The following is a 27514-nucleotide window of genomic DNA, read 5'->3' as shown; positions in this document are numbered from 1 at the left end:
ACCCCAATATAGTGAGCGTGCATGTCAGCTCCGTACCCCAATATAGTGAGTGTGCATGTCAGCTCTGTACCCCAATATAATGAGCATGCATGTCAGCACCGTACCCAAAAATTGTGAGTGGGCATTAATCGGCGAGTGGCATTCCAGTAATTGTAGAAGCCAAAATCAGTTTGTTAAAATATTGTGGATAGTCTCTCCTGTGTAATGTACAATCTGGCTTGTTTATATACATTTAACGTATAGTATAAATTACCTGTTAACCTATACAGCTCCTTTGACTCTCTGTCTAATGAACGTTTTGTGGTGAGGATCCCGGTTTCTGGGTCCAGGGAAAATTCATTGCCAGTAACACCACTGTACGTTACATGTCCACTGGGACCTGGAACAAAATGCCAAACTGAGCTAGCCATAATGAAAACACGCAGAGACAGAGACAGCAATGGAGAGAGACAGAGACTGCAATGGGGAGAGACAGAGACTGTAATGGGGAGGGACAGAGACTGCAATGGGGAGGGACAGAGACTGCAATGGGGAGAGACAGAGACTGCAATGGGGAGAGACAGAGACTGCAATGGAAAGAAACAGAGACTGCAATGGGGAGAGACAGAGACTGCAATGGAAAGAAACAGAGACTGCAATAGAGAGAGACAGAGACTGCAATGGGGAGAGACAGAAACTGCAATGAGGAGAAACAGAGACTGCAATGGAGAGAGACAGAGACTGCAATGGCTGACCATGAAGGAAGTGCAGGTTAATGAGAACAGATGTAGAAACCATAAAATGAGAGTGGAAACCAGTAAAAAAATAGTGAATGATATGGATCCTACATCGTCCATCCATCCATCCATCCGTCTACATCGTCCATTCATCCATCCATCCCTCCATTCATCCATCCGTCCGGTCATCCATCCATCCATCCGTCTACATCGTCCATTCATCCATCCCTCCATTCATCCATCCGTCTACATCGTCCATTCATCCATCCATCCGGTCATCCATCCATCTACCTCGTCCATTCATCCATCTGTCTACATCGTCCATTCATCCATCCGTCCATTCATCCATCCGTCCGGTCATCCATCCGTCCGGTCATCCATCCATCCATCCATCTACCTCGTCCATTCATCCATCCGTCCGGTCATCCATCCATCTACATCGTCCGCCCATCCATCAATCTACATCGTCTGTCCATCTGTCCATCCATCAATCTACATCTTCCATCAATCCAAATCATCCATACATCAATCTACATTGTCAATTGTTATTCCCTTTACATCTTACCAGTAGTTTCAACGCTCAGTTAATTTCCTCAGGCCATCAGTTCTAAATTCCACCTACTACATGTTGTCTCGAATCCCCATTATATCCTTTAGATTGTAAGCTCACTGGCTGTCTATGTAAGCACTTTGCATAATGGCTAGATCTTGGCTCTTGGGCAGGGCCTCTTTATCTTTTCTATTGGTCTTGTATGTTCTACCCTCAGGGCCGGCTCTTCCATTAGGCCAGTTAGGGCGCCACTGCCTAGAGCATGGGCTGTAACACTCTGTATCGGCTGAGAACAGAAACATCGCCTCCCGTATGACAGACCTGCCAGCGCTCGGTCCTCTCTGCTCTTGCACTCACCTTCTCATGGTAATTCTGCAGGTTCAACTGTAGCATTGATGTTAAACTAAATCAGCCTCTGTCCGCCCACAAAACTTCAACTCTGCCACCAATCTATCATCCATACATCAATCTACATCTTCCATACACCAATCTACATCATCCATACACCAATCTACATCATCCATACACCAATCTACATCTTCCATACACCAATCTACTTCTTCCATACACCAATCTACATCTTCTATACACCAATCTACATCTTCCATACACCAATCTACATCTTCCATACACCAATCTACATCTTCCATACACCAATCTACATCATCCATACATCAGTCTACATCTTCCATACACCAATCTACATCTTCCATACACCAATCTACATCTTCCATACACCAATCTACATCTTCCATACACCAATCTACATCTTCCATACACCAATCTACATCATCCATACATCAGTCTACATCTTCCATACACCAATCTACATCTTCCATACACCAATCTACATCATCCATACACCAATCTACATCATCCATACACCAATCTACATCATCCATACACCAATCTACATCTTCCATACACCAATCTACATCTTCCATACACCAATCTACATCTTCCACACACCAATCTACATCTTCCATACACCAATCTACATCTTCCATACACCAATCTACATCTTCCATACACCAATCTACTTCTTCCATACATCAGTCTACACCTTCCATACACCAATCTACATAATCCATACACCAATCTACATGTTCCATACACCAATCTACATGTTCCATACACCAATCTACATGTTCCATACACCAATCTACATCCTCCATACACCAATCTACATCTTCCATACACCAATCTACTTCTTCCATACACCAATCTACATCTTCCATACACCAATCTACATCATCCATACATCAAACTACATCTACCATACACCAATCTACATCTTCCATACACCAATCTATCATCCATACATCAAACTACATCTTCCATACACCAATCTACATCATCCATACACCAATCTACATCATCCATACACCAATCTACATCTTCCATACACCAATCTACTTCTTCCATACACCAATCTACATCTTTCATAAACCAATCTACATCTTCCATACACCAATCTACATCATCCATACATCAATCTACATCTTCCATACACCAATCTACATCATCCATACATCAATCTACATCATCCATACATCAGTCTCTTCTACCTGATAACTTTTTCTGTGACATGTACATCTATAGGATTACTCTTGGAGATCCTCCATCCCACATTTACCTGTCCCTTATATCTACATTCACTCGATGATTCCTGGAGATTCTCCACCCCACCATTCATCAGTATTTTACATCTATATCCAGTGAGTGATTCCCAGAGAACCACCACCCCATTCCTCAGTCACTTATATCTACATTCATTGAATGATTCCTGGAGATCCCCCACTCTCCTGTTAATCGAACAATTTTATCTACATCCAGTAGATGATTCCCAGACATCCTCCACCATCCATTAATCAGTTAGATGATTCGTGTCCTTATTTCAATAACCCACCTTTACTAATTTGTCAGCATACCGTACATCAGCATTTTACTATTCTTTTTCAAATACAGGTGACACTTTTTATTTCTCACCAAGATCTCTGTCTATTGCCTGAAATTTAAGGACTGTAACTCCAGCTGGCTGGTTCTCTTGAACTCTGCCATCATATTGAGACTTCTCAAATATGGGTGTTTCATCATTCACATCAAGAAGAGACACTGAAAGTGTTTGGGTGCTGGAGAGCATTGGAGAACCATGATCTGAGGCAATAACTGTCAAATTATATCCTGCAGTCTCCTCACGGTCTAATGCTCGAACCACGGAAAGAGCACCTATAAATACAGACAGCATGTTAAAATGTGTGTGATAAATCTATTACTTAAATACCAAATGTTAACTAGAAAACCAGGCTACATGCTGTAGTTTAGAAGTTTTAAATGTAGATATTTACAGCATACACAACATCAAAATCTCTGTTATCTCCACCAACCTGTGCTTGGGTGAATCTGGAACCTTCCCTCTTCATTGCCTGATATCATCTGATAGCCAATCCTACCATTATCTCCCAGGTCTAGATCCTGAGCCACTAAATAAAGAACGGTAGAACCCACAGATGTGTCTTCGTGGATCCACAGGACTGAGGGAGTGATGAAGAGTGGTGTATGGTCATTATGATCACTGAGGAAGATTCGAGCTGTGACAGAGGTGGTGCGGCGTTGGCTGGTGTTTAGAGGACAATCTGATGCCTCTACCACTAAAAGATAAGAAGGTATTTCTTCGCGATCGAGTGGCCGTGATACACTCAATACACCAGTTTCTTTATTCAACCAAAAAGGGTTAACTGCAGTCTCTGGCTCCTGGTGGAGTAGTAAATACTGCACTTGGCTGTTGGGCCCAGGCCCATCTTTGTCAGTGGCTTGGAAAGTGTAAACAGAAGAACCAACTTGAGCATCTTCATGTACCACTATTGTTACTGGATCCTCAAGAAATGTTGGAGCATGATCATTTCTGTCCTGAACTTCAACCTCAACTTGGATTAGTCTAGGTGGTATGTATACTCCAGACAGTTCTCTTGACTCCTCAACACTTACTCGAAAAGAATATCGAGCTTGCAACTCAAAATCCAACTCTTTCACAACAAATATGTTTCCTGTCCGTCCATCCACCATAAAGACACCATGTGGGTCATCTAGTAGGGTGTACATTGCAGAGCCATATAGACTCCTTGGAGCCACAGAACCCAAAAGGGATCCAGGTGGCAACCCTTCCATGGGAGACAAGACAAGAGCACTTGGATTAGGCTTTAAGGTGTAACGTGTTGTTGGTAAAATCTAGAATAAATTAAATATATTCTTAAGATTAACAGATACAGTGTTGACTATGTGCACAGACAAATGTAATATACATGAATATTCATTTATTACCTGGATACGGATGGTGGTCTCTGAGCTCTGCGGAGGAGTTCCTAAATCACTGGCTCGAACAGTCATGCTGTACAGTGAACGCTCAGAGTGCTGTAGTGCTGATGCAGTACGCAGTTCACCTGTGTTTGGGTGCAGAGTAAATCTCTCTGCCCAGGGACCTGTAGAGGAATGGGGAGGGGTTACACTGCGGAGGGACAGAAGGAATGGACAGAGTTGCACAAGAGCTTACACCATTGAATGCAGGAATAAATCAGGAAGGATATCCAGCATCACTCCAGAAACTGGCATCACAAAGACATGAGATCATCTCATTATGGGAATGATAAATGAATAAATCTAAAGAAAATCTCTTGTAGCAAGTGTGCTTGAGTAACTGGCAGTGAGTCTTGGATACCATTGGATATTGTATTGTGTTAATGCACGGTGGTAAAGTTGGGTGTTAATGGGCAGTGTAACGGATCGAAGGGCACCCCGACTGGGTACCTCCGTTGAAGCATGCTCCTAGCGCTTCCTGAGGACTCCAAGCACTGCAGCAGACACCACAACCACTGAACCGGAGAAGCATATGAATGCTCTCAAGCATTTGAATGCTGTAAACAACTAAACAATCAGCTTACACTCCTGGCAATCAGCATACAATCCAATTCCCCCAATAACGAGACAGCACTCCAAATTGAGGGTGAAGTAGAACTCAGGTTTAATGACACACACTCTGCTTTTATGCAATTCTCCCCTGCAAGGGAGATGCCCACATACAATTATGCATTACCCAATCACACAATGGTTACATCCCACAGATTCCCTCCCCTTAGCCTGAGAGGTAACCCAATTATACGTACAGTTTAAACATACTTTTTACCCAACTTTCATAACTCTAAAACCATACATCCAATATTAATAACGGTTACATATTATTAATCAGCACATTCCAAATACAAACATACCCAAAAATCATTTGATTCCATGCAGCCGTTCGGGAGATAGATATAAGTCACTTTTGACCGACCGCAAGCACATTTTCATGCCCAAAACAGTTCCATGGATTTGGGCTGTGCGGTCGGTCTATTTTACACCGAGAAAATGACTAAGTCCCATTCGAACGAGCGTTCGAATCTTCGAATGGGACTTAGTCTCCAGCCGCGGTGTTGAAGAAGGTACGGGTCAGCGGTGTTCGTGCAATTGGGTGGCTGCAAACAGTTCTATAGATTTGGCTGCACACACCGCTGACCGCGTTCGAATAAGTTAAAATGGCCACCGCCATGTGTTCGTTTGTCGAATGGCGGGCACTTCTACGACTTCGGCACCTCTACGACTTCGGCACTTCGACTGCATCCGAAGTGCCAGTTTAAAAGTTGTAACATTGCTCCACAGCATTTAATGGGCCAGGAACAGCATTATACAAATCCATTGTGCCCAAATACACTTCTGAAAGGTTTAATACACCCCAGGGCCATAGTCACAGGGCAGGAGGCTAGCAACCAGGCTTCTCCAGTGCACAGTGGCGAGGTTGGTTCCGCCACAGGCAGTAGGTAAGATGGTACCGTTTGGTATTGTGTTAATGGACATTGGGTAAGACCATTGGGTATTAATGAGCTGTTTTTTTTATTTTAGATGGCATCATTAAGTATAAATGAGTAGTGGGTCAGAGTGGGTCGTTTTAATGGGCAGTGGGTAGGATGTTACCGTTTGGTGTAAATGGGCAGTAGGTTAGATGGTACTGTGACGGTCCAACCATCTCTGACCGTCTTGGGTTCCCTTTCTCCCAGTAGTTAGCAAATAATCCTTCCAGGCAGAGTGTAGACACAAGCTTAGCATAACCCCTCACACATGAGCCGAGGCTTAATGCTGGGTAGAGATCTGTTTAATGCACACAAAGCAACAGTATTCATGCAGTAAAACCACTCCTGCTCTGAGGAAAACAAAATGACAGTTATTGGGTCAGACGGTGTATGAATATGGCAGTTATTGAGTCAGACGGTGTTTGAATGTGACAGTTATTGGGTCAGACAGTGTATGAATGTGACAGTTATTGGGTCAGACAGTGTTTGAATATGGCAGTTATTGGGTCAGACGGTGTTTGAATATGACAGTTATTGGGTCAGACGGTGTTTGAATAAGACAGTTATTGAGTCAGACGGTGTATGAATGTGACAGTTATTGGGTCAGATGGTGTTTGAATATGACAGTTATTGGGTCAGACGGTGTTTGAATAAGACAGTTATTGGGTCAGACAGTGTATGAATGTGACAGTTATTGGGTCAGACGGTGTTTGAATGTGACAGTTATTGGGTCAGACAGTGTTTGAATGTGACAGTTATTGGGTCAGACAGTGTTTGAATATGACAGTTATTGGGTCAGACAGGGTTTGAATATGACAGTTATTGGGTCAGACGGTGTTTGAATAAGACAGTTATTGGGTCAGACGGTGTTTGAATGTGACAGTTATTGGGTCAGACAGTGTTTGAATATGACAGTTATTGGGTCAGACAGGGTTTGAATATATGACAGTTATTGGGTCAGACAGGGTTTGAATGTGACAGTTATTGGGTCAGACGGTGTTTGAATAAGACAGTTATTGGGTCAGACGGTGTTTGAATGTGACAGTTATTGGGTCAGACAGTGTTTGAATATGACAGTTATTGGGTCAGACAGGGTTTGAATGTGACAGTTATTGGGTCAGACGGTGTTTGAATAAGACAGTTATTGGGTCAGACAGTGTTTGAATGTGACAGTTATTGGGTCAGACAATGTTTGAATATGACAGTTATTGGGTCAGACAGTGTATGAATGTGACAGTTATTGGGTCAGACAGTGTTTGAATATGACAGTTATTGGGTCAGACTGTGTTTGAATATATGACAGTTATTGGGTCAGACAGTGTATGAATGTGACAGTTATTGGGTCAGACAGTGTTTGAATATGACAGTTATTGGGTCAGACAGTGTTTGAATATGACAGTTATTGGGTCAGACGGTGTTTGAATGTAACAAGGTATTAAGGGTTTAACTGGTGTTCGGAGGGGAAGGGGGGGATTACTATATACCGATACTCTCTTGGGGGAGAGGTCTTCCCACTGGGAGCTGGATCCAGGTGTGTGGTCCAGGGTGGGAAGGGATGGCGAGATAACAACCAAGCTGTGGCTGTTAAGGGGGCTACAGTGATTATGGTGTCCAGTGCGGTGCTTACGGTACTTGGATAGCACTAGGAAGCGCGATTGGTGGAGGTACCCAGTCGGGGTGCCAGGCGGTCCGCCACAGTACTGTTGTGTATTACTAGGCAGTGTTTTTGTGTTACAAAGAAAGGCAAGGATAAATCTTCACTTTATAGTCCGATATTTTTGGGACATGAAAGAAAAGAGATTTGAGGCAGAGAAGATGCAATCTCCTTCATGTCATTCTTGGAGTCCTGGGCACTCGTCTCAGAAAGGGGGCTAGGTGCCACTCTGCGCAGCCCGGGGCCGCAAAACATGGCGGCGGGCACCTGGTCGCAGGGGTTGCAGGGCTGCGACCGCGGTATGTACACCAGTGCATGCAGATGCACACACAAAGGACCACTACAGACACCCAGATCACATCAGCTCAATGAAGTGGTCTGGGTGTCAGGTCCCTCTAGTTTTAACCCTGCAGCTGAAAGCATAGCAGTTTCAGAGAAACTGCTATGTTTCACCGAGGGTTAATCCAGCCTCTAGTGGCTGTCTCACTGACAGCCGCTAGAGGAGTTTCCGCGATTCTAAGACACTGAACGTCCATAGGAAAGCATTGAGTAATGCTTTCCTATGGGCGGTTTGAATGCGCGCACGGCTCTTGCTGTGCATGCGCATTCGGAGCTGAGCGGCGGAGAGATCCCCAGCGCCATGGGAGTCCGGCGCTGGAGAAAGGTAAGTGCTGAAGACATACACACACACTCTCACGAACAGACACACTAGCTAACAGACACACACATTTACTGACAGAGACACACTCAGCGACAGACATACATACACACTCACAAAACATACACTCTCACTGACAAACACACACTCACTAACAGACATCAAACAGGCTCACTAACACAAACACACTCAGTAACAGACACACACAGTAACACACTCACTGACACTCACAAGCAGACACACACTCAACAGACACACTCACTGACACTCACACTAACACACACACTAACACTTACAGTAACACTAACACACACAGTAACACACACAATAACACTAACACTCACAGTAACACTAACACACACACACTAACACTCACAGTAACACTAACACACACACACACTAACACTCACAGTAACACTAACACACACACACACACACACACACTAACACTCACAGTAACACTAACACACGCACACACACACACACACTAACACTCACAGTAACACTAACACACACACACACACTAACACTCACAGTAACACTAACACACACACACACACACACTAACACATTTTTTTTTATTTAATCCCCCCAGCCTCCTTACCTTTTGGAGTGCTGAGGGGATTCCCTGGGGTCCAGTGGTGCTGCTGGGCTCCTGGGTGGGCGATCACCCGGCGGGCAGGCAGGCTGGCGGGCGAGGGAGCACTCTCCCCTGAGTGCTTCCTCTTCAGCTCCCTCGCGCGCCGCGTACTGATACCAGCGTCATCTTCCGGCTCCGGTATCAGTACGCGGCGCGCGAGGGAGCTGAAGAGGAAGCAATCAGGGGAGAGTGCTTCCTCGCGCGCCCGCCAGCCTGACCGCCCTATTTTCTGCCGATATTTGCCAATATCGGCCGAAATGGATTAGGTCCATTTTCGGCCGATACTTTCGGCCGCCGGAATTTCGGTGCACCCCTAGTATTTTCCACCCATTTAGTTGAGATTAAATGCAGTGCTTCTGGTGAAATGAACAAGCCAAAATGCCCTATATTTTTATAGTTGAGTTTTCTGCTGCAAATTAATTTTTCTGTAAATGACTCTTATTGACATGTTTAGTGCATAAAAAGTGGGCAGAACCCTGTGACATTGCTCCTGAGAGGTCTATGGGCTACTGCTAATCTTCAGATAAAATGTTCTTATCCTGTTTGGAGATCAATGTATACCCGCACAGTTGTTGTAGCTGTGGATATATCACTGACCATTTTGGCTGAGGTGTTTTAACCTGTGTGTTAGCCATGTTGCCCGATGCCAGTCTCACTATGTCTGCAGAGGAATTGGCAGGGAGAAGGCCAGTTAGAAGAGGATTGATTTAGGTTTAGTGGTAAGAGGAGTCAGGTAATGGGAAACATAAGAAATGCTTAGGTTAGAAAATATCTGAAATATCACATTCTCGTAATCATGCTTCTGTACTGAGAGGCAATAACATAGAGAGCCAGAGAGAGAGCCAGATTGTGTGCATAATGAGCAGATAATAACTATGGATAATGACCTTACCTGGAGTTTTGTTATTTAAGTAACATTCCAAGCACCAAGACCACTGCAGTCATTGGTGGTAATGATGCTAGACACCATCCCAGAGTAAGTTGTCAAACTATTTAGAATGTGTGAGAACCTACCCACATCACGCCTGGTCTTCTCCTCCAGTGCTAGCTGGATGTTCTCAATAGAAACATAGAATGTGACGGCAGATAAGACCCATTCGGCCCATCTAAGTTTAAGCTTCTAGAGACTAATCAAAACACTGTTTAGTGAATGGACCCTAATGTGTCTGCCTGCTCGATAGTAAAAGACTGGGACAACAGGGAATAGAGACCTATCATTATAAATACACTGCCTAATACAAACTGTACATTCACACACCCACACTGCCTATTACATTTTACACACACACACACACACTGCCAAATACATAGAAACATAGAATGTGACGGCAGATAAGAACCATTCGGCCCATCTAGTCTGCCCAGTTTTCTAAATACTTTCATTAGTCCCTGGCCTTATATTATAGTTAGGATAGCCTTATGCCTATCCCACGCATGCTTAAACTCCTTTACTGTGTTAACCTCTACCACTTCAGCTGGAAGGCTATTCCATGCATCCACTACCCTCTCCTGATATTATTTTTAAACCTTTGTCCCTCTAATTTAAGACTATGTCCTCTTGTTGTGGTAGTTTTTCTTCTTTTAAATATAGTCTCCTCCTTTACTGTGTTGATTCCCTTTATGTATTTAAATGTTTCTATCATATCCCCCCTGTCTCGTCTTTCCTCCAAGCTATACATGTTAAGATCCTTTAACCTTTCCTGGTAAGTTTTATCCTGCAATCCATGAACCAGTTTAGTAGCCCTTCAATGAACTAAGCAGGTCCAGTACACTGGTAGAGAGTGCTCAACTGACGGTCTCAGGCAATCAGTCCCTGCTTAGCTCAGTGGAGCTAACAGGATTCTGATTCTATGACTATGGGCCCCCAAAGACCCCAGGTAAATTGTAAAGCTGTTCTTATTGGTTGATCTATAGTCAACCAATACAAATTTATTTTAGTGAAACTTCAGAGGCTGTATAGATCATGCCTCTGAAGTTTCACTGCTCAACTCACTGCCATTTAGGAGTTTTAATCACGTTTGTTTATGTTTATACAGCCCTAGCCATGCCTCTCCTAGCTGTGACTGACACATCCTGCATGAAAACAAAATGGTGAATCAGTAACTAACTTTAAAATATTTTATCTCCTGCTTTGTAAACTGAACTTTAATTATACACAATAGGCTCGTGCAGGGTCTAGCAAGCTATTAACAGAATTTTAAATAAAGGAAGTGCAAAAAGTAGATGACTCTTTACAGGAAGTGTTTAGGAAGGCTGTGCAGGTCATATGCAGGGAGGTGTTACTAGGGCTGCGAAAAAAAAAATTAACGTCTAAATGACAGAGAAATGAGCTGTGAAACTGCAGGGGCATTATCTATATACTAAAACTGCTTCATTAAGTTAAAGTTGTTTTGGTGACTATAGTGTCCCTTTAACCCCTTAAGGACACACGACATGTGTGACATGTCATTATTCCCTTTTATTCCAGAAGTTTGGTCCTTAAGGGGTTAAACAGTTGGCACAATAATCACTACAGCAAACTACAACTCATGAAGGAAACCGATGAGTGGGGCCATTGGGCCACATTGTCCATAATGCATGGCAGAATGCTTGCCTGGAAAAAGGTGTCATCCCAGCCCCCATATGCACCACAATGCCAGGTGGTGTTGCCAATCAGGGCTGCCCATAAAAGGAGTGCTGCTGGGTGCTCTGGCCTTACTGACACTATGGGAAGAGTCACCCTGTTGACTGATCTAGAACACTGTGAACGGAACTTGCATGGCTTATCGAGTAGGGGCCACACATTACTTTCTGTTTGACTAATTTATATTGTCACTAATGAAGCCCCTAACGATATCGCAGTGTATAAGCCCTGCCACACTGTCTCCGTATTGTCAGCATGTTCCCCTTTTTATTTAGTGCCTCTATAGCATCTCTGTGTACTTCGACATTACCCCTCACTCTCCAACTACCTACCTATCAAAAGATACGTTACAGTCCCATTCTCTCCTTCATCAGGATCCCTGGCATGTAGTGAGGCCACAAAAATACCAGCAGCTTTCCCCTCCATGACCTGAAAAAGAAACGGGATTGATTGGAGAATCAGATTTACTTACTGGGCTCATTCAGACCTTCCACCTCACTGACTGAGCGCACTCAGACCTTCCACCTCACTGACTGAGCGCACTCAGACCTTCCACCTCACTGACTGAGCGGACTCAGACCTTCCACCTCACTGACTGAGCGCACTCAGACCTTCCACCTCACTGACTGAGCGCACTCAGACCTTCCACCTCACTGACTGAGCGCACTCAGACCTTCCACCTCACTGACTGAGCGCACTCAGACCTTCCACCTCACTGACTGAGCAAACTCAGACCTTCCACCTCACTGACTGAGCGCACTCAGACCTTCCACCTCACTGACTGAGCGCACTCAGACCTTCCACCTCACTGACTGAGCGCACTCAGACCTTCCACCTCACTGACTGAGCACACTCAGACCTTCCACCTCACTGACTGAGCGCACTCAGACCTTCCACCTCACTGACTGAGCGCACTCAGACCTTCCACCTCACTGACTGAGCGCACTCAGACCTTCGACCTCACTGACTGAGTGCACTCAGACCTTCCACCTCACTGACTGAGCGCACTCAGACCTTCCACCTCACTGACTGAGTGCACTCAGACCTTCCACCTCACTGACTAGGCTCACTCAGACCTTCCACCTCACTGACTGAGCGCACTCAGACCTTCCACCTCACTGACTGAGCGCACTCAGACCTTCCACCTCACTGACTTGCTCACTCAGACCTTCCACCTCACTAACTTGCTCACTCAGACCTTCCACCTCACTGACTGAGCGCAGTTTGTCTGGTTTGTAGTAATTCATATTTAACAAACGGATCTGCTGTTCTGGGGACCAGCTACGTACCTGTAGCGATATCTCACGCCCAGCATTGGGGTACACAAACATAGGAGGATTGTCATTTTCATCTAGCACTGTAATGTGAATGGTCCCGGTCACACTCCGGGGTGGTGCACCCCCATCCTGCGCAATGACCAGGAGCTGGTATGTGGCCTGGAGTTCACGATCCAAACTCTTCCTGGCAGTCAGTTCCCCTGCAAGTGACACAGTCAGACACATCGGCTACATACAGGATATTCACTATTTACAATACAGCCATGAGAGATACCTGGTGAGCAGACCACATAAGAGAGTAAAATATTGTTTTTTTATAATTTATAATTAGATTTTTTTTTAAAGAAAGCTGTAAAGCAGATCCTTTGGTAATCTTGGCATATTTTGGCTGTAGGTCCAAGTTGTCCACCACGATGGGCACTAGTTAAGATATTCCTTGTATTATCGTAGCATGATAAACACCTGTCAGAGGACCTAATAAGTTTTCTTTTTGTGCATTACTTTTTCGACTTGATAATTCTAGACTAAATTTTGCAGTTTGATTTTTAATTCCCCACAATTCCCTGTTGTAGTGAATAAAGTTTACAATGCAGGGTGGTATATGGTGGGGCTTGTTTTTAAAAACAAGCTGCAAAGTGGTTGTTAGAGATGACCTTGGAGTGGATATGAGAGACACAGTTTGTTGTAGGGTGGTGGTAGGATACGTAGTGTGATGTAGGGAAGTGTGGGATATACGGTGTGTTGTAGGGTGGATACATTGTATGATGTGGTGTGGGTCGTTGGTGGAGTACATGGTGTGGTGTAAGTGGGATTGTGGCGAAACCAACCTCGCCATGAAGCACTGGAGAAGCCTGGTTGCTCGCCTGTTGCCTTTGGACTATGGTCCCGTGTTAAACAGCCTTCTTTTCCCCTGCAGAAAAGGCTTGTTTGTGCCTTTTGCCCGGCGTTCGGTAGATTCAATCTACCGAACAAACAACCGAATGCCTGGACCACCTGTATTGGGAGTGTGTCGGCAATTTACCTTCCAGAAGCTGCGGTTAACCGCAGCTTAATTGACAAATGCTGGGTGGCCTTTGTTCGTTTGCCGAACACGTGGCAGCGGACATTTTAACCCCTTAAGGACCAAACTTCTGGAATAAAAGGGAATCATGACATGTCACACATGTCATGTGTCCTTAAGGGGTTAAAGTCCCAAACGGCCAGCGGTGTTCGACGAAAAACCCATGGAACTGAAAACGGACACTATTTGGCACGAACACCGCTGAAGCCGCCGACCTCCCTTCTTGTTCGGTAGAAAGCACACGAACGTCCCTATATTCTGTACTTTTGTCACGAAAAGTCATACCCCAGATAGCCATCCTGTGGAGTCTATTCATATGAAGAGCAGACTATGTGAACACTTCGACTCCTTGGCGATTGGACTGTGTGCATAGGATCTGAGCACTATTCGGTACTTTTGTGCGCTCAGATCCCAGCTATCTGGGGACACGTTGAATGCCTGTATTATATTATAGTATTGCAAAGTTATATGTTTTTATGCATTTTTCCAATTGTCACCTAAGATGGCGTTTAGGCTCTGTCCAGGGAGATAATTGAATTACTTCCCAAATATCTCCCGGGCAGAGCAAAGGGTCCTGGGTAATTAAAGGTAAATGGCTATGTGTGTAACTCTGTGATTGGCTATTGTATTGTCCTTGTCACAGTCTCCCATTTGGTCCCCTAGGGGAGTGTCCACCAGATGGGAGACCTGCATAAATACTCGGCAGGTAGCCCACATTAAAGCAGATCACCTACTGACCTTCAACACGGAGCAATTTCTCGTCTTTGGGGGAATTAATTCGTATGGTTTGACTATTTGCTGGTTCGGGAGTGTAAACCTATTTGTATGTTTTTTACCGTTCGTGTGTATGGAGTGTTCGTATGCTTGAGAGGCTTCACATGGTTCCGGTTCGTGAGTTTGGAGAATTTGTGTGTTTCTCAGTTCAGGAGACTGGTGTTCTACAGTAGCTGCCTGTGTCTCTGGAAGGGAAGATCTCCTAAACGGCGGTTTAACCCTTTTATGCCTTGGGGTGCCGTTACATATATGGTGGTGTGGACAGCAGTGGAATACATGGTTTTTGTTGGGTGATGGTGGAATGCATCGTGTGATGTAGGTCAGAGGTGGAGTTCACAGTGTGGTGTAAGATGGAAGAGTGTGGTGTGGTGCAGCGAAGTGGTAGAACGCACAGTGGTGTGAGATGGTGGTTGGATACACAGTGTGTTGTACAGTGGAGGTGGTGTACGTGATAACGTGATACATGGATACACGGTGTGGTGTAGAGTGGGATATATGATGGAGAGGGATAGTGGTAGGATACATGGTGTAATGTAGGGCAGTAGTGGGATAGAGGATGTGATGTAGGGCAGGGGTGGGATACATGGTGGTGGCATACACGGTTGTGCAAGGCAGCGTTTGGATGCACAGTTACTTTTAAGGTGGAGGTGGAAAACATGGTTGTGTGGGACAATGGTTGGGTACACAGTGTGGTGTAGGGGGTAGGTGGGATACTTTGTGTAAAATAGGGCAGTAGTGTTATGCACAGTTCATTGTAAGGTGGAGGTGGGATACATGGTAGTGGCGTACACTGTGTCATGCAAGACAGTGTTGATGCACAATTACGTTTAGGGTGGAGGTGGAATACATAGTGATGTGGAACGATGGTCGGATACACGGTGTGGTGTAGGGTAGAGGTGGGATACTTGATGTGGAATAGGGCAGTAGTGTTATGCGCAGTGTAGGGTGGAAGTGAGATACATGGTGGTGTGGGACAATGGTCAGATAAACGGTGTGGTGTAGGGTGGAGGTGGGATACATAGTAGTATTGGACAATGATCGTATACACGGTGTGGGATACATGGTGGTGTGGGACGATGGTCGGACACAGGGTGTGATGTAGGGTGGAGGTGTGATACTTGGTGTGGAATAGGGCAGTAGTGTTATGCACAGTGTAGGGTGGAAGTGGGATACACGGTGGGCTACATTATATGTTAGTATGCATAGTGTGGTTTGGGGTTGTGGTGAGATGCACAGTAATCGGTGAACTAAAAGGCATAGAAATCTCACCTGTGTGAGGGTGAATCTGGAAGTCAGTTTCTTGGGCTGAGAGTCTGTAGGTGATGCGTCCATTCTGCCCAGCATCTCTGTCAGAAGCACTGACCTTTCCAACACTCTCACCAACAGCACGGTTTTCTCGGATGCTTAGAAAGTACCTCTCCTCACTCAGCCGAGGAGCGTTGTCATTTTCATCTGTCACTCGAACACGCACAGTGCAAGTGGCAGTGCGTGTGCCAGAACCTGCTGATGCCAGCACAGCCAATAAATACGCCTCACGGCTCTCTCGGTCCAAAGCTCCACGTACATAAAGCCAACCTGTCTCTAGCTCCACACCAAACCCCACAGAATCAGCATCTGGCCTGAGCCGGTAAGTTACTGGATTTTCTCCTCCAGCAGTGGGTAATGCCCGGACCTGCAGGAGACGACTAAGTGGGGGGCTGCCTTCCCGAACCTCCACACGATAATCAGAGGCACCACATGCTGGTTCAGATTCTCTTTCCATCACTAGGACAGTGATCTCCAGGACAGAGGAAAGCTGTGGGCTTCCATCATCTAATGCCATCACTCGCAGCTCATATCGTACCTGGCTAAGTGGTGCTGTGATACGAAGCTGCCCAGAGCTATCTATGCTGAAGGGTCCCAGAGAATCCAGCTCATAGTGAATTTGTCCATTGGCTCCAGAATCTGGATCTGTTGCCTGAGCTGTGAAGATGATGGAACCTGTAGGGGTTGACCCTTGGATTCGTAGAGTATGGGATGGTGAGGGGAAAGTTGGAGGGTTATCGTTGACATCAGTAATCCGGAGGGTAATCTGTGTTTGAGTGTATGCTGGAGGAAAGCCAGTATAAGCTTGCACCTCCAGAAATAACTCTGCATCTTGTTCTCGGTCTAATGATTTGCCAATGGTTAAGACTCCAGTATGAGAGTCCAGAGAGAGAAGACCCAAGGGGTCTCCAGAGGAGAGCAAGTAAGAAACCATGCCAGAGACTCCTAGAAAAGATAAAAACAAATATTAGAGCTGACACATAGTACATAGAATATAGAGTATGGAATAAATAGTGTATAGGGATATACTGAGTGTAACATATGGAATATATAGAATATAGAGTATGGAATAAATAGTGTATAGGGATATACTGAGTGTAATGTATGGAATATATAGAATATAGAGTATGGAATAAATAGTGTATAGGGATATAGTGAGTATAACGTATGGAATATATAGAATATAGAGTATGGAATAAATAGTGTATAGGGATATACTGAGTATAACGTATGGAATATATAGAATATAGAGTATGGAATAAATAGTGTATAGGGATATACTGAGTATAACATATGGAATATATAGAATATAGAGTATGGAATAAATAGTGTATAGGGATATACTAAGTATAACGTATGGAATATATAGAATATAGAGTATGGAATAAATAGTGTATAGGGATATACTGAGTATAACATATGGAATATATAGAATATAGAGTATGGAATAAATAGTGTATAGGGATATACTGAGTATAACATATGGAATATATAGAATATAGAGTATGGAATAAATAGTGTATAGGGATATACTGAGTGTAACGTATGGAATATATAGAATATAGAGTATGGAATAAATAGTGTATAGGGATATAGTGAGTGTAACATATGGAATATATAGAATATAGAGTATGGAATAAATAGTGTATAGGGATATACTGAGTATAACATATGGACTATATAGAATATAGAGTATGGAATAAATAGTGTATAGGGATATACTGAGTATAACATATGGAATATATAGAATATAGAGTATGGAATAAATAGTGTATAGGGATATACTGAGTATAACATATGGACTATATAGAATATAGAGTATGGAATAAATAGTGTATAGGGATATACTGAGTATAACATATGGAATATATAGAATATAGAGTATGGAATAAATAGTGTATAGGGATATACTGAGTATAACATATGGAATATATAGAATATAGAGTATGGAATAAATAGTGTATAGGGATATACTAAGTATAACATATGGACTATATAGAATATAGAGTATGGAATAAATAGTGTATAGGGATATACTGAGTGTAACGTATGGAATATATAGAAAATAGAGTATGGAATAAATAGTGTATAGGGATATAGTGAGTATAACGTATGGAATATATAGAATATAGAGTATGGAATAAATAGTGTATAGGGATATAGTGAGTATAACGTATGGAATATATAGAATATAGAGTATGGAATAAATAGTGTATAGGGATATACTGAGTATAACATATGGAATATATAGAATATAGAGTATGGAATAAATAGTGTATAGGGATATACTGAGTGTAACGTATGGAATATATAGAATATAGAGTATGGAATAAATAGTGTATAGGGATATACTGAGTATAACATATGGAATATATAGAATATAGAGTATGGAATAAATAGTGTATAGGGATATAGTGAGTGTAACATATGGAATATATAGAATATAGAGTATGGAATAAATAGTGTATAGGGATATAGTGAGTGTAATGTATGGAATATATAGAATATAGAGTATGGAATAAATAGTGTATAGGGATATAGTGAGTGTAATGTATGGAATATATAGAATATAGAGTATGGAATAAATAGTGTATAGGGATATACTGAGTATAACATATGGAATATATAGAATATAGAGTATGGAATAAATAGTGTATAGGGATATACTGAGTATAACATATGGAATATATAGAATATAGAGTATGGAATAAATAGTGTATAGGGATATACTGAGTGTAACGTATGGAATATATAGAATATAGAGTATGGAATAAATAGCGTATGGGATATAGTGAGTGTAATGTATGGAATATATAGAATATAGAGTATGGAATAAATAGTGTATAGGGATATAGTGAGTGTAATGTATGGAATATATAGAATATAGAGTATGGAATAAATAGTGTATAGGGATATACTGAGTATAACATATGGAATATATAGAATATAGAGTATGGAATAAATAGTGTATAGGGATATACTGAGTATGACATATGGAATATATAGAATATAGAGTATGGAATAAATAGTGTATAGGGATATAGTGAGTGTAACGTATGGAATATATAGAATATAGAGTATGGAATAAATAGTGTATAGGGATATACTGAGTATAACGTATGGAATATATAGAATATAGAGTATGGAATAAATAGTGTATAGGGATATAGTGAGTGTAACGTATGGAATATATAGAATATAGAGTATGGAATAAATAGTGTATAGGGATATACTGAGTATAACGTATGGAATATATAGAATATAGAGTATGGAATAAATAGTGTATAGGGATATAGTGAGTATAACGTATGGAATATATAGAATATAGAGTATGGAATAAATAGTGTATAGGGATATAGTGAGTGTAATGTATGGAATATATAGAATATAGAGTATGGAATAAATAGTGTATAGGGATATAGTGAGTGTAATGTATGGAATATATAGAATATAGAGTATGGAATAAATAGTGTATAGGGATATAGTGAGTGTAATGTATGGAATATATAGAATATAGAGTATGGAATAAATAGTGTATAGGGATATACTGAGTATAACATATGGAATATATAGAATATAGAGTATGGAATAAATAGTGTATAGGGATATACTGAGTATGACATATGGAATATATAGAATATAGAGTATGGAATAAATAGTGTATAGGGATATAGTGAGTGTAACGTATGGAATATATAGAATATAGAGTATGGAATAAATAGTGTATAGGGATATACTGAGTATAACGTATGGAATATATAGAATATAGAGTATGGAATAAATAGTGTATAGGGATATAGTGAGTGTAACGTATGGAATATATAGAATATAGAGTATGGAATAAATAGTGTATAGGGATATACTGAGTATAACGTATGGAATATATAGAATATAGAGTATGGAATAAATAGTGTATAGGGATATAGTGAGTATAACGTATGGAATATATAGAATATAGAGTATGGAATAAATAGTGTATAGGGATATAGTGAGTGTAATGTATGGAATATATAGAATATAGAGTATGGAATAAATAGTGTATAGGGATATAGTGAGTATAACATATGGAATATATAGAATATAGAGTATGGAATAAATAGTGTATAGGGATATAGTGAGTGTAACGTATGGAATATATAGAATATAGAGTATGGAATAAATAGTGTATAGGGATATACTGAGTATAACGTATGGAATATATAGAATATAGAGTATGGAATAAATAGTGTATAGGGATATACTGAGTATAACATATGGAATATATAGAATATAGAGTATGGAATAAATAGTGTATAGGGATATAGTGAGTATAACGTATGGAATATATAGAATATAGAGTATGGAATAAATAGTGTATAGGGATATATTGAGTATAACATATGGAATATATAGAATATAGAGTATGGAATAAATAGTGTATAGGGATATAGTGAGTATAACATATGGAATATATAGAATATAGAGTATGGAATAAATAGTGTATAGGGATATACTGAGTATGACATATGGAATATATAGAATATAGAGTATGGAATAAATAGTGTATAGGGATATACTGAGTATAACGTATGGAATATATAGAATATAGAGTATGGAATAAATAGTGTATAGGGATATAGTGAGTATAACGTATGGAATATATAGAATATAGAGTATGGAATAAATAGTGTATAGGGATATAGTGAGTATAACATATGGACTATATAGAATATAAAGTATGGAATAAATAGTGTATAGGGATATACTGAGTATGACATATGGAATATATAGAATATAGAGTATGGAATAAATAGTGTATAGGGATATACTGAGTATAACATATGGAATATATAGAATATAGAGTATGGAATAAATAGTGTATGGGATATACTGAGTATAACATATGGACTATATAGAATATAGAGTATGGAATAAATAGTGTATGGGATATACTGAGTGTAACGTATGGAATATATAGAATATAGAGTATGGAATAAATAGTGCATAGGGATATACTGAGTATAACATATGGAATATATAGAATATAGAGTATGGAATAAATAGTGTATAGGGATATACTGAGTATAACATATGGAATATATAGAATATAGAGTATGGAATAAATAGCGTATGGGATATACTGAGTATAACATATGGAATATATAGAATATAGAGTATGGAATAAATAGTGTATAGGGATATACTGAGTATAACATATGGAATATATAGAATATAGAGTATGGAATAAATAGCGTATGGGATATACTGAGTATAACATATGGAATATATAGAATATAGAGTATGGAATAAATAGTGTATAGGGATATACTAAGTATAACATATGGAATATATAGAATATAGAGTATGGAATAAATAGTGTATGGGATATACTGAGTATAACATATGGACTATATAGAATATAGAGTATGGAATAAATAGTGTATAGGGATATACTGAGTATAACATATGGAATATATAGAATATAGAGTATGGAATAAATATTGTATAGGGATATACTGAGTATGACATATGGAATATATAGAATATAGAGTATGGAATAAATAGTGTATAGGGATATACTGAGTATAACATATGGAATATATAGAATATAGAGTATGGAATAAATAGTGTATAGGGATATAGTGAGTGTAACGTATGGAATATATAGAATATAGAGTATGGAATAAATAGTGTATAGGGATATACTGAGTATAACGTATGGAATATATAGAATATAGAGTATGGAATAAATAGTGTATAGGGATATAGTGAGTGTAACGTATGGAATATATAGAATATAGAGTACGGAATAAATAGTGTATAGGGATATAGTGAGTGTAACATATGGAATATATAGAATATAGAGTATGGAATAAATAGTGTATGGGATATACTGAGTATAACATATGGACTATATAGAATATAGAGTATGGAATAAATAGTGTATGGGATATACTGAGTATAACATATGGACTATATAGAATATAGAGTATGGAATAAATAGTGTATGGGATATACTGAGTATAACATATGGAATATATAGAATATAGAGTATGGAATAAATAGTGTATAGGGATATACTGAGTATAACATATGGAATATATAGAATATAGAGTATGGAATAAATAGTGTATGGGATATACTGAGTATAACATATGGACTATATAGAATATAGAGTATGGAATAAATAGTGTATAGGGATATACTGAGTATAACATATGGAATATATAGAATATAGTGTATGGAATAAATAGTGTATAGGGATATACTACGAATAACGTATGGAATATATAGAATATAGAGTATGGAATAAATAGTGTATAGGGATATACTGAGTATGACATATGGAATATATAGAATATAGAGTATGGAATAAATAGTGTATAGGGATATACTGAGTATAACATATGGAATATATAGAATATAGAGTATGGAATAAATAGTGTATGGGATATACTGAGTATAACATATGGACTATATAGAATATAGAGTATGGAATAAATAGTGTATGGGATATACTGAGTATAACATATGGACTATATAGAATATAGAGTATGGAATAAATAGTGTATAGGGATATACTGAGTATAACATATGGAATATATAGAATATAGAGTATGGAATAAATAGTGTATAGGGATATACTGAGTATAACATATGGAATATATAGAATATAGAGTATGGAATAAATAGTGTATGGGATATACTGAGTATAACATATGGACTATATAGAATATAGAGTATGGAATAAATAGTGTATAGGGATATACTGAGTATGACATATGGAATATATAGAATATAGAGTATGGAATAAATAGCGTATGGGATATACTGAGTGTAACGTATGGAATATATAGAATATAGAGTATGGAATAAATAGTGTATAGGGATATACTGAGTATAACATATGGAATATATAGAATATAGAGTATGGAATAAATAGTGTATAGGGATATACTGAGTATGACATATGGAATATATAGAATATAGAGTATGGAATAAATAGCGTATGGGATATAGTGAGTGTAACGTATGGAATATATAGAATATAGAGTACGGAATAAATAGTGTATAGGGATATAGTGAGTGTAACATATGGAATATATAGAATATAGAGTATGGAATAAATAGTGTATGGGATATACTGAGTATAACATATGGACTATATAGAATATAGAGTATGGAATAAATAGTGTATGGGATATACTGAGTATAACATATGGACTATATAGAATATAGAGTATGGAATAAATAGTGTATAGGGATATACTGAGTATAACATATGGAATATATAGAATATAGAGTATGGAATAAATAGTGTATAGGGATATACTGAGTATAACATATGGAATATATAGAATATAGAGTATGGAATAAATAGTGTATGGGATATACTGAGTATAACATATGGACTATATAGAATATAGAGTATGGAATAAATAGTGTATAGGGATATACTGAGTATAACATATGGAATATATAGAATATAGTGTATGGAATAAATAGTGTATAGGGATATACTACGAATAACGTATGGAATATATAGAATATAGAGTATGGAATAAATAGTGTATAGGGATATACTGAGTATGACATATGGAATATATAGAATATAGAGTATGGAATAAATAGTGTATAGGGATATACTGAGTATAACATATGGAATATATAGAATATAGAGTATGGAATAAATAGTGTATGGGATATACTGAGTATAACATATGGACTATATAGAATATAGAGTATGGAATAAATAGTGTATGGGATATACTGAGTATAACATATGGACTATATAGAATATAGAGTATGGAATAAATAGTGTATAGGGATATACTGAGTATAATATATGGAATATATAGAATATAGAGTATGGAATAAATAGTGTATAGGGATATACTGAGTATAACATATGGAATATATAGAATATAGAGTATGGAATAAATAGTGTATGGGATATACTGAGTATAACATATGGACTATATAGAATATAGAGTATGGAATAAATAGTGTATAGGGATATACTGAGTATGACATATGGAATATATAGAATATAGAGTATGGAATAAATAGCGTATGGGATATACTGAGTGTAACGTATGGAATATATAGAATATAGAGTATGGAATAAATAGTGTATTGGGATATACTGAGTATAACATATGGAATATATAGAATATAGAGTATGGAATAAATAGTGTATGGGATATACTGAGTATAACATATGGAATATATAGAATATAGAGTATGGAATAAATAGTGTATGGGATATACTGAGTATAACATATGGACTATATAGAATATAGAGTATGGAATAAATAGTGTATAGGGATATACTGAGTATAACATATGGAATATATAGAATATAGAGTATGGAATAAATAGTGTATAGGGATATACTGAGTATAACATATGGAATATATAGAATATAGAGTATGGAATAAATAGTGTATGGGATATACTGAGTATAACATATGGAATATATAGAATATAGAGTATGGAATAAATAGTGTATGGGATATACTGAGTATAACATATGGACTATATAGAATATAGAGTATGGAATAAATAGTGTATAGGGATATACTGAGTATAACATATGGAATATATAGAATATAGAGTATGGAATAAATAGCGTATGGGATATACTGAGTATAACATATGGACTATATAGAATATAGAGTATGGAATAAATAGTGCATAGGGATATACTGAGTATAACATATGGAATATATAGAATATAGAGTATGGAATAAATAGTGTATAGGGATATACTGAGTATAACATATGGAATATATAGAATATAGAGTATGGAATAAATAATGTATAGGGATATAGTGAGTGTAACGTATGGAATATATAGAATATAGAGTATGGAATAAATAGTGTATAGGGATATAGTGAGGGTAACATATGGAATATATAGAATATAGAGTATGGAATAAATAGTGTATAGGGATATACTGAGTATAACGTTTGGAATATATAGAATATAGAGTATGGAATAAATAGTGTATAGGGATATAGTGAGTGTAATGTATGGAATATATAGAATATAGAGTATGGAACAAATAGTGTATAGGGATATACTGAGTATAACGTATGGAATATATAGAATATAGAGTATGGAATAAATAGTGTATAGGGATATAGTGAGTTTAACGTATGGAATATATAGAATATAGAGTATGGAATAAATAGTGTATAGGGATATACTACGAATAACGTATGGAATATATACAATATAGCATATGGAATAAATAATGTATAGGGATATACTGAGTGTAATGTATGGAATATATAGAATATAGAGTATGGAATAAATAGTGTATAGGGATATACTGAGTATAACATATGGAATATATAGAATATAGAGTATGGAATAAATAGTGTATAGGGATATAGTGAGTATAACATATGGACTATATAGAATATAGAGTATGGAATAAATAGTGTATAGGGATATACTGAGTATAACATATGGAATATATAGAATATAGAGTATGGAATAAATAGTGTATGGGATATACTGAGTATAACATATGGACTATATAGAATATAGAGTATGGAATAAATAGCGTATGGGATATACTGAGTATAACATATGGAATATATAGAATATAGAGTATGGAATAAATAGTGTATAGGGATATACTGAGTATAACATATGGAATATATAGAATATAGAGTATGGAATAAATAGTGTATGGGATATACTGAGTATAACATATGGACTATATAGAATATAGAGTATGGAATAAATAGCGTATGGGATATACTGAGTATAACATATGGACTATATAGAATATAGAGTATGGAATAAATAGTGTATGGGATATACTGAGTATAACATATGGACTATATAGAATATAGAGTATGGAATAAATAGCGTATGGGATATACTGAGTATAACATATGGACTATATAGAATATAGAGTATGGAATAAATAGTGTATAGGGATATAGTGAGTATAACGTATGGAATATATAGAATATAGAGTATGGAATAAATAGTGTATAGGGATATACTGAGTATAACATATGGAATATATAGAATATAGAGTATGGAATAAATAGTGTATAGGGATATAGTGAGTATAACATATGGAATATATAGAATATAGAGTATGGAATAAATAGTGTATAGGGATATACTGAGTATGACATATGGAATATATAGAATATAGAGTATGGAATAAATAGTGTATAGGGATATACTGAGTATAACGTATGGAATATATAGAATATAGAGTATGGAATAAATAGTGTATAGGGATATAGTGAGTATAACGTATGGAATATATAGAATATAGAGTATGGAATAAATAGTGTATAGGGATATAGTGAGTATAACATATGGACTATATAGAATATAAAGTATGGAATAAATAGTGTATAGGGATATACTGAGTATGACATATGGAATATATAGAATATAGAGTATGGAATAAATAGTGTATAGGGATATACTGAGTATAACATATGGAATATATAGAATATAGAGTATGGAATAAATAGTGTATGGGATATACTGAGTATAACATATGGACTATATAGAATATAGAGTATGGAATAAATAGTGTATGGGATATACTGAGTGTAACGTATGGAATATATAGAATATAGAGTATGGAATAAATAGCGTATGGGATATACTGAGTATAACATATGGAATATATAGAATATAGAGTATGGAATAAATAGTGTATAGGGATATACTGAGTATAACATATGGAATATATAGAATATAGAGTATGGAATAAATAGCGTATGGGATATACTGAGTATAACATATGGAATATATAGAATATAGAGTATGGAATAAATAGTGTATAGGGATATACTGAGTATAACATATGGAATATATAGAATATAGAGTATGGAATAAATAGCGTATGGGATATACTGAGTATAACATATGGAATATATAGAATATAGAGTATGGAATAAATAGTGTATAGGGATATACTGAGTATAACATATGGAATATATAGAATATAGAGTATGGAATAAATAGTGTATGGGATATACTGAGTATAACATATGGACTATATAGAATATAGAGTATGGAATAAATAGTGTATAGGGATATACTGAGTATAACATATGGAATATATAGAATATAGAGTATGGAATAAATAGTGTATAGGGATATACTGAGTATGACATATGGAATATATAGAATATAGAGTATGGAATAAATAGTGTATAGGGATATACTGAGTATAACATATGGAATATATAGAATATAGAGTATGGAATAAATAGTGTATAGGGATATAGTGAGTGTAACGTATGGAATATATAGAATATAGAGTATGGAATAAATAGTGTATAGGGATATACTGAGTATAACGTATGGAATATATAGAATATAGAGTATGGAATAAATAGTGTATAG

At 38.2% G+C, this 27514-nt stretch overlaps 1 protein-coding gene across 4 annotated transcripts in view; it reads right to left on the bottom strand.

Annotated features, from left to right (window-relative positions):
• DCHS1 (dachsous cadherin-related 1) overlaps positions 1 to 27514 on the bottom strand; it is a 194304-nt gene that overhangs the window by 66042 nt on the left and 100748 nt on the right. For all 4 annotated transcript variants that reach the window (XM_063433387.1, XM_063433373.1, XM_063433379.1 and 1 more), the window contains exons 7-13: positions 16102 to 17082; positions 13011 to 13198; positions 12054 to 12150; positions 4588 to 4745; positions 3654 to 4494; positions 3256 to 3495; positions 254 to 379 (exon numbers count right to left, since the gene is read on the bottom strand). In XM_063433387.1, coding sequence (XP_063289457.1) covers positions 254 to 379; positions 3256 to 3495; positions 3654 to 4494; positions 4588 to 4745; positions 12054 to 12150; positions 13011 to 13198; positions 16102 to 17082 — 2631 coding nt within the window. The remainder of the gene's footprint in view (positions 1 to 253; positions 380 to 3255; positions 3496 to 3653; positions 4495 to 4587; positions 4746 to 12053; positions 12151 to 13010; positions 13199 to 16101; positions 17083 to 27514) is intronic.

This window comes from Pelobates fuscus, chromosome 1 (assembly GCF_036172605.1).
Source record: "Pelobates fuscus isolate aPelFus1 chromosome 1, aPelFus1.pri, whole genome shotgun sequence".
NCBI lineage: Eukaryota > Metazoa > Chordata > Amphibia > Anura > Pelobatidae > Pelobates > Pelobates fuscus.
Note: the sequence above shows the minus strand (reverse complement) of the source record. Positions and strands in the feature narration are given on the sequence as shown.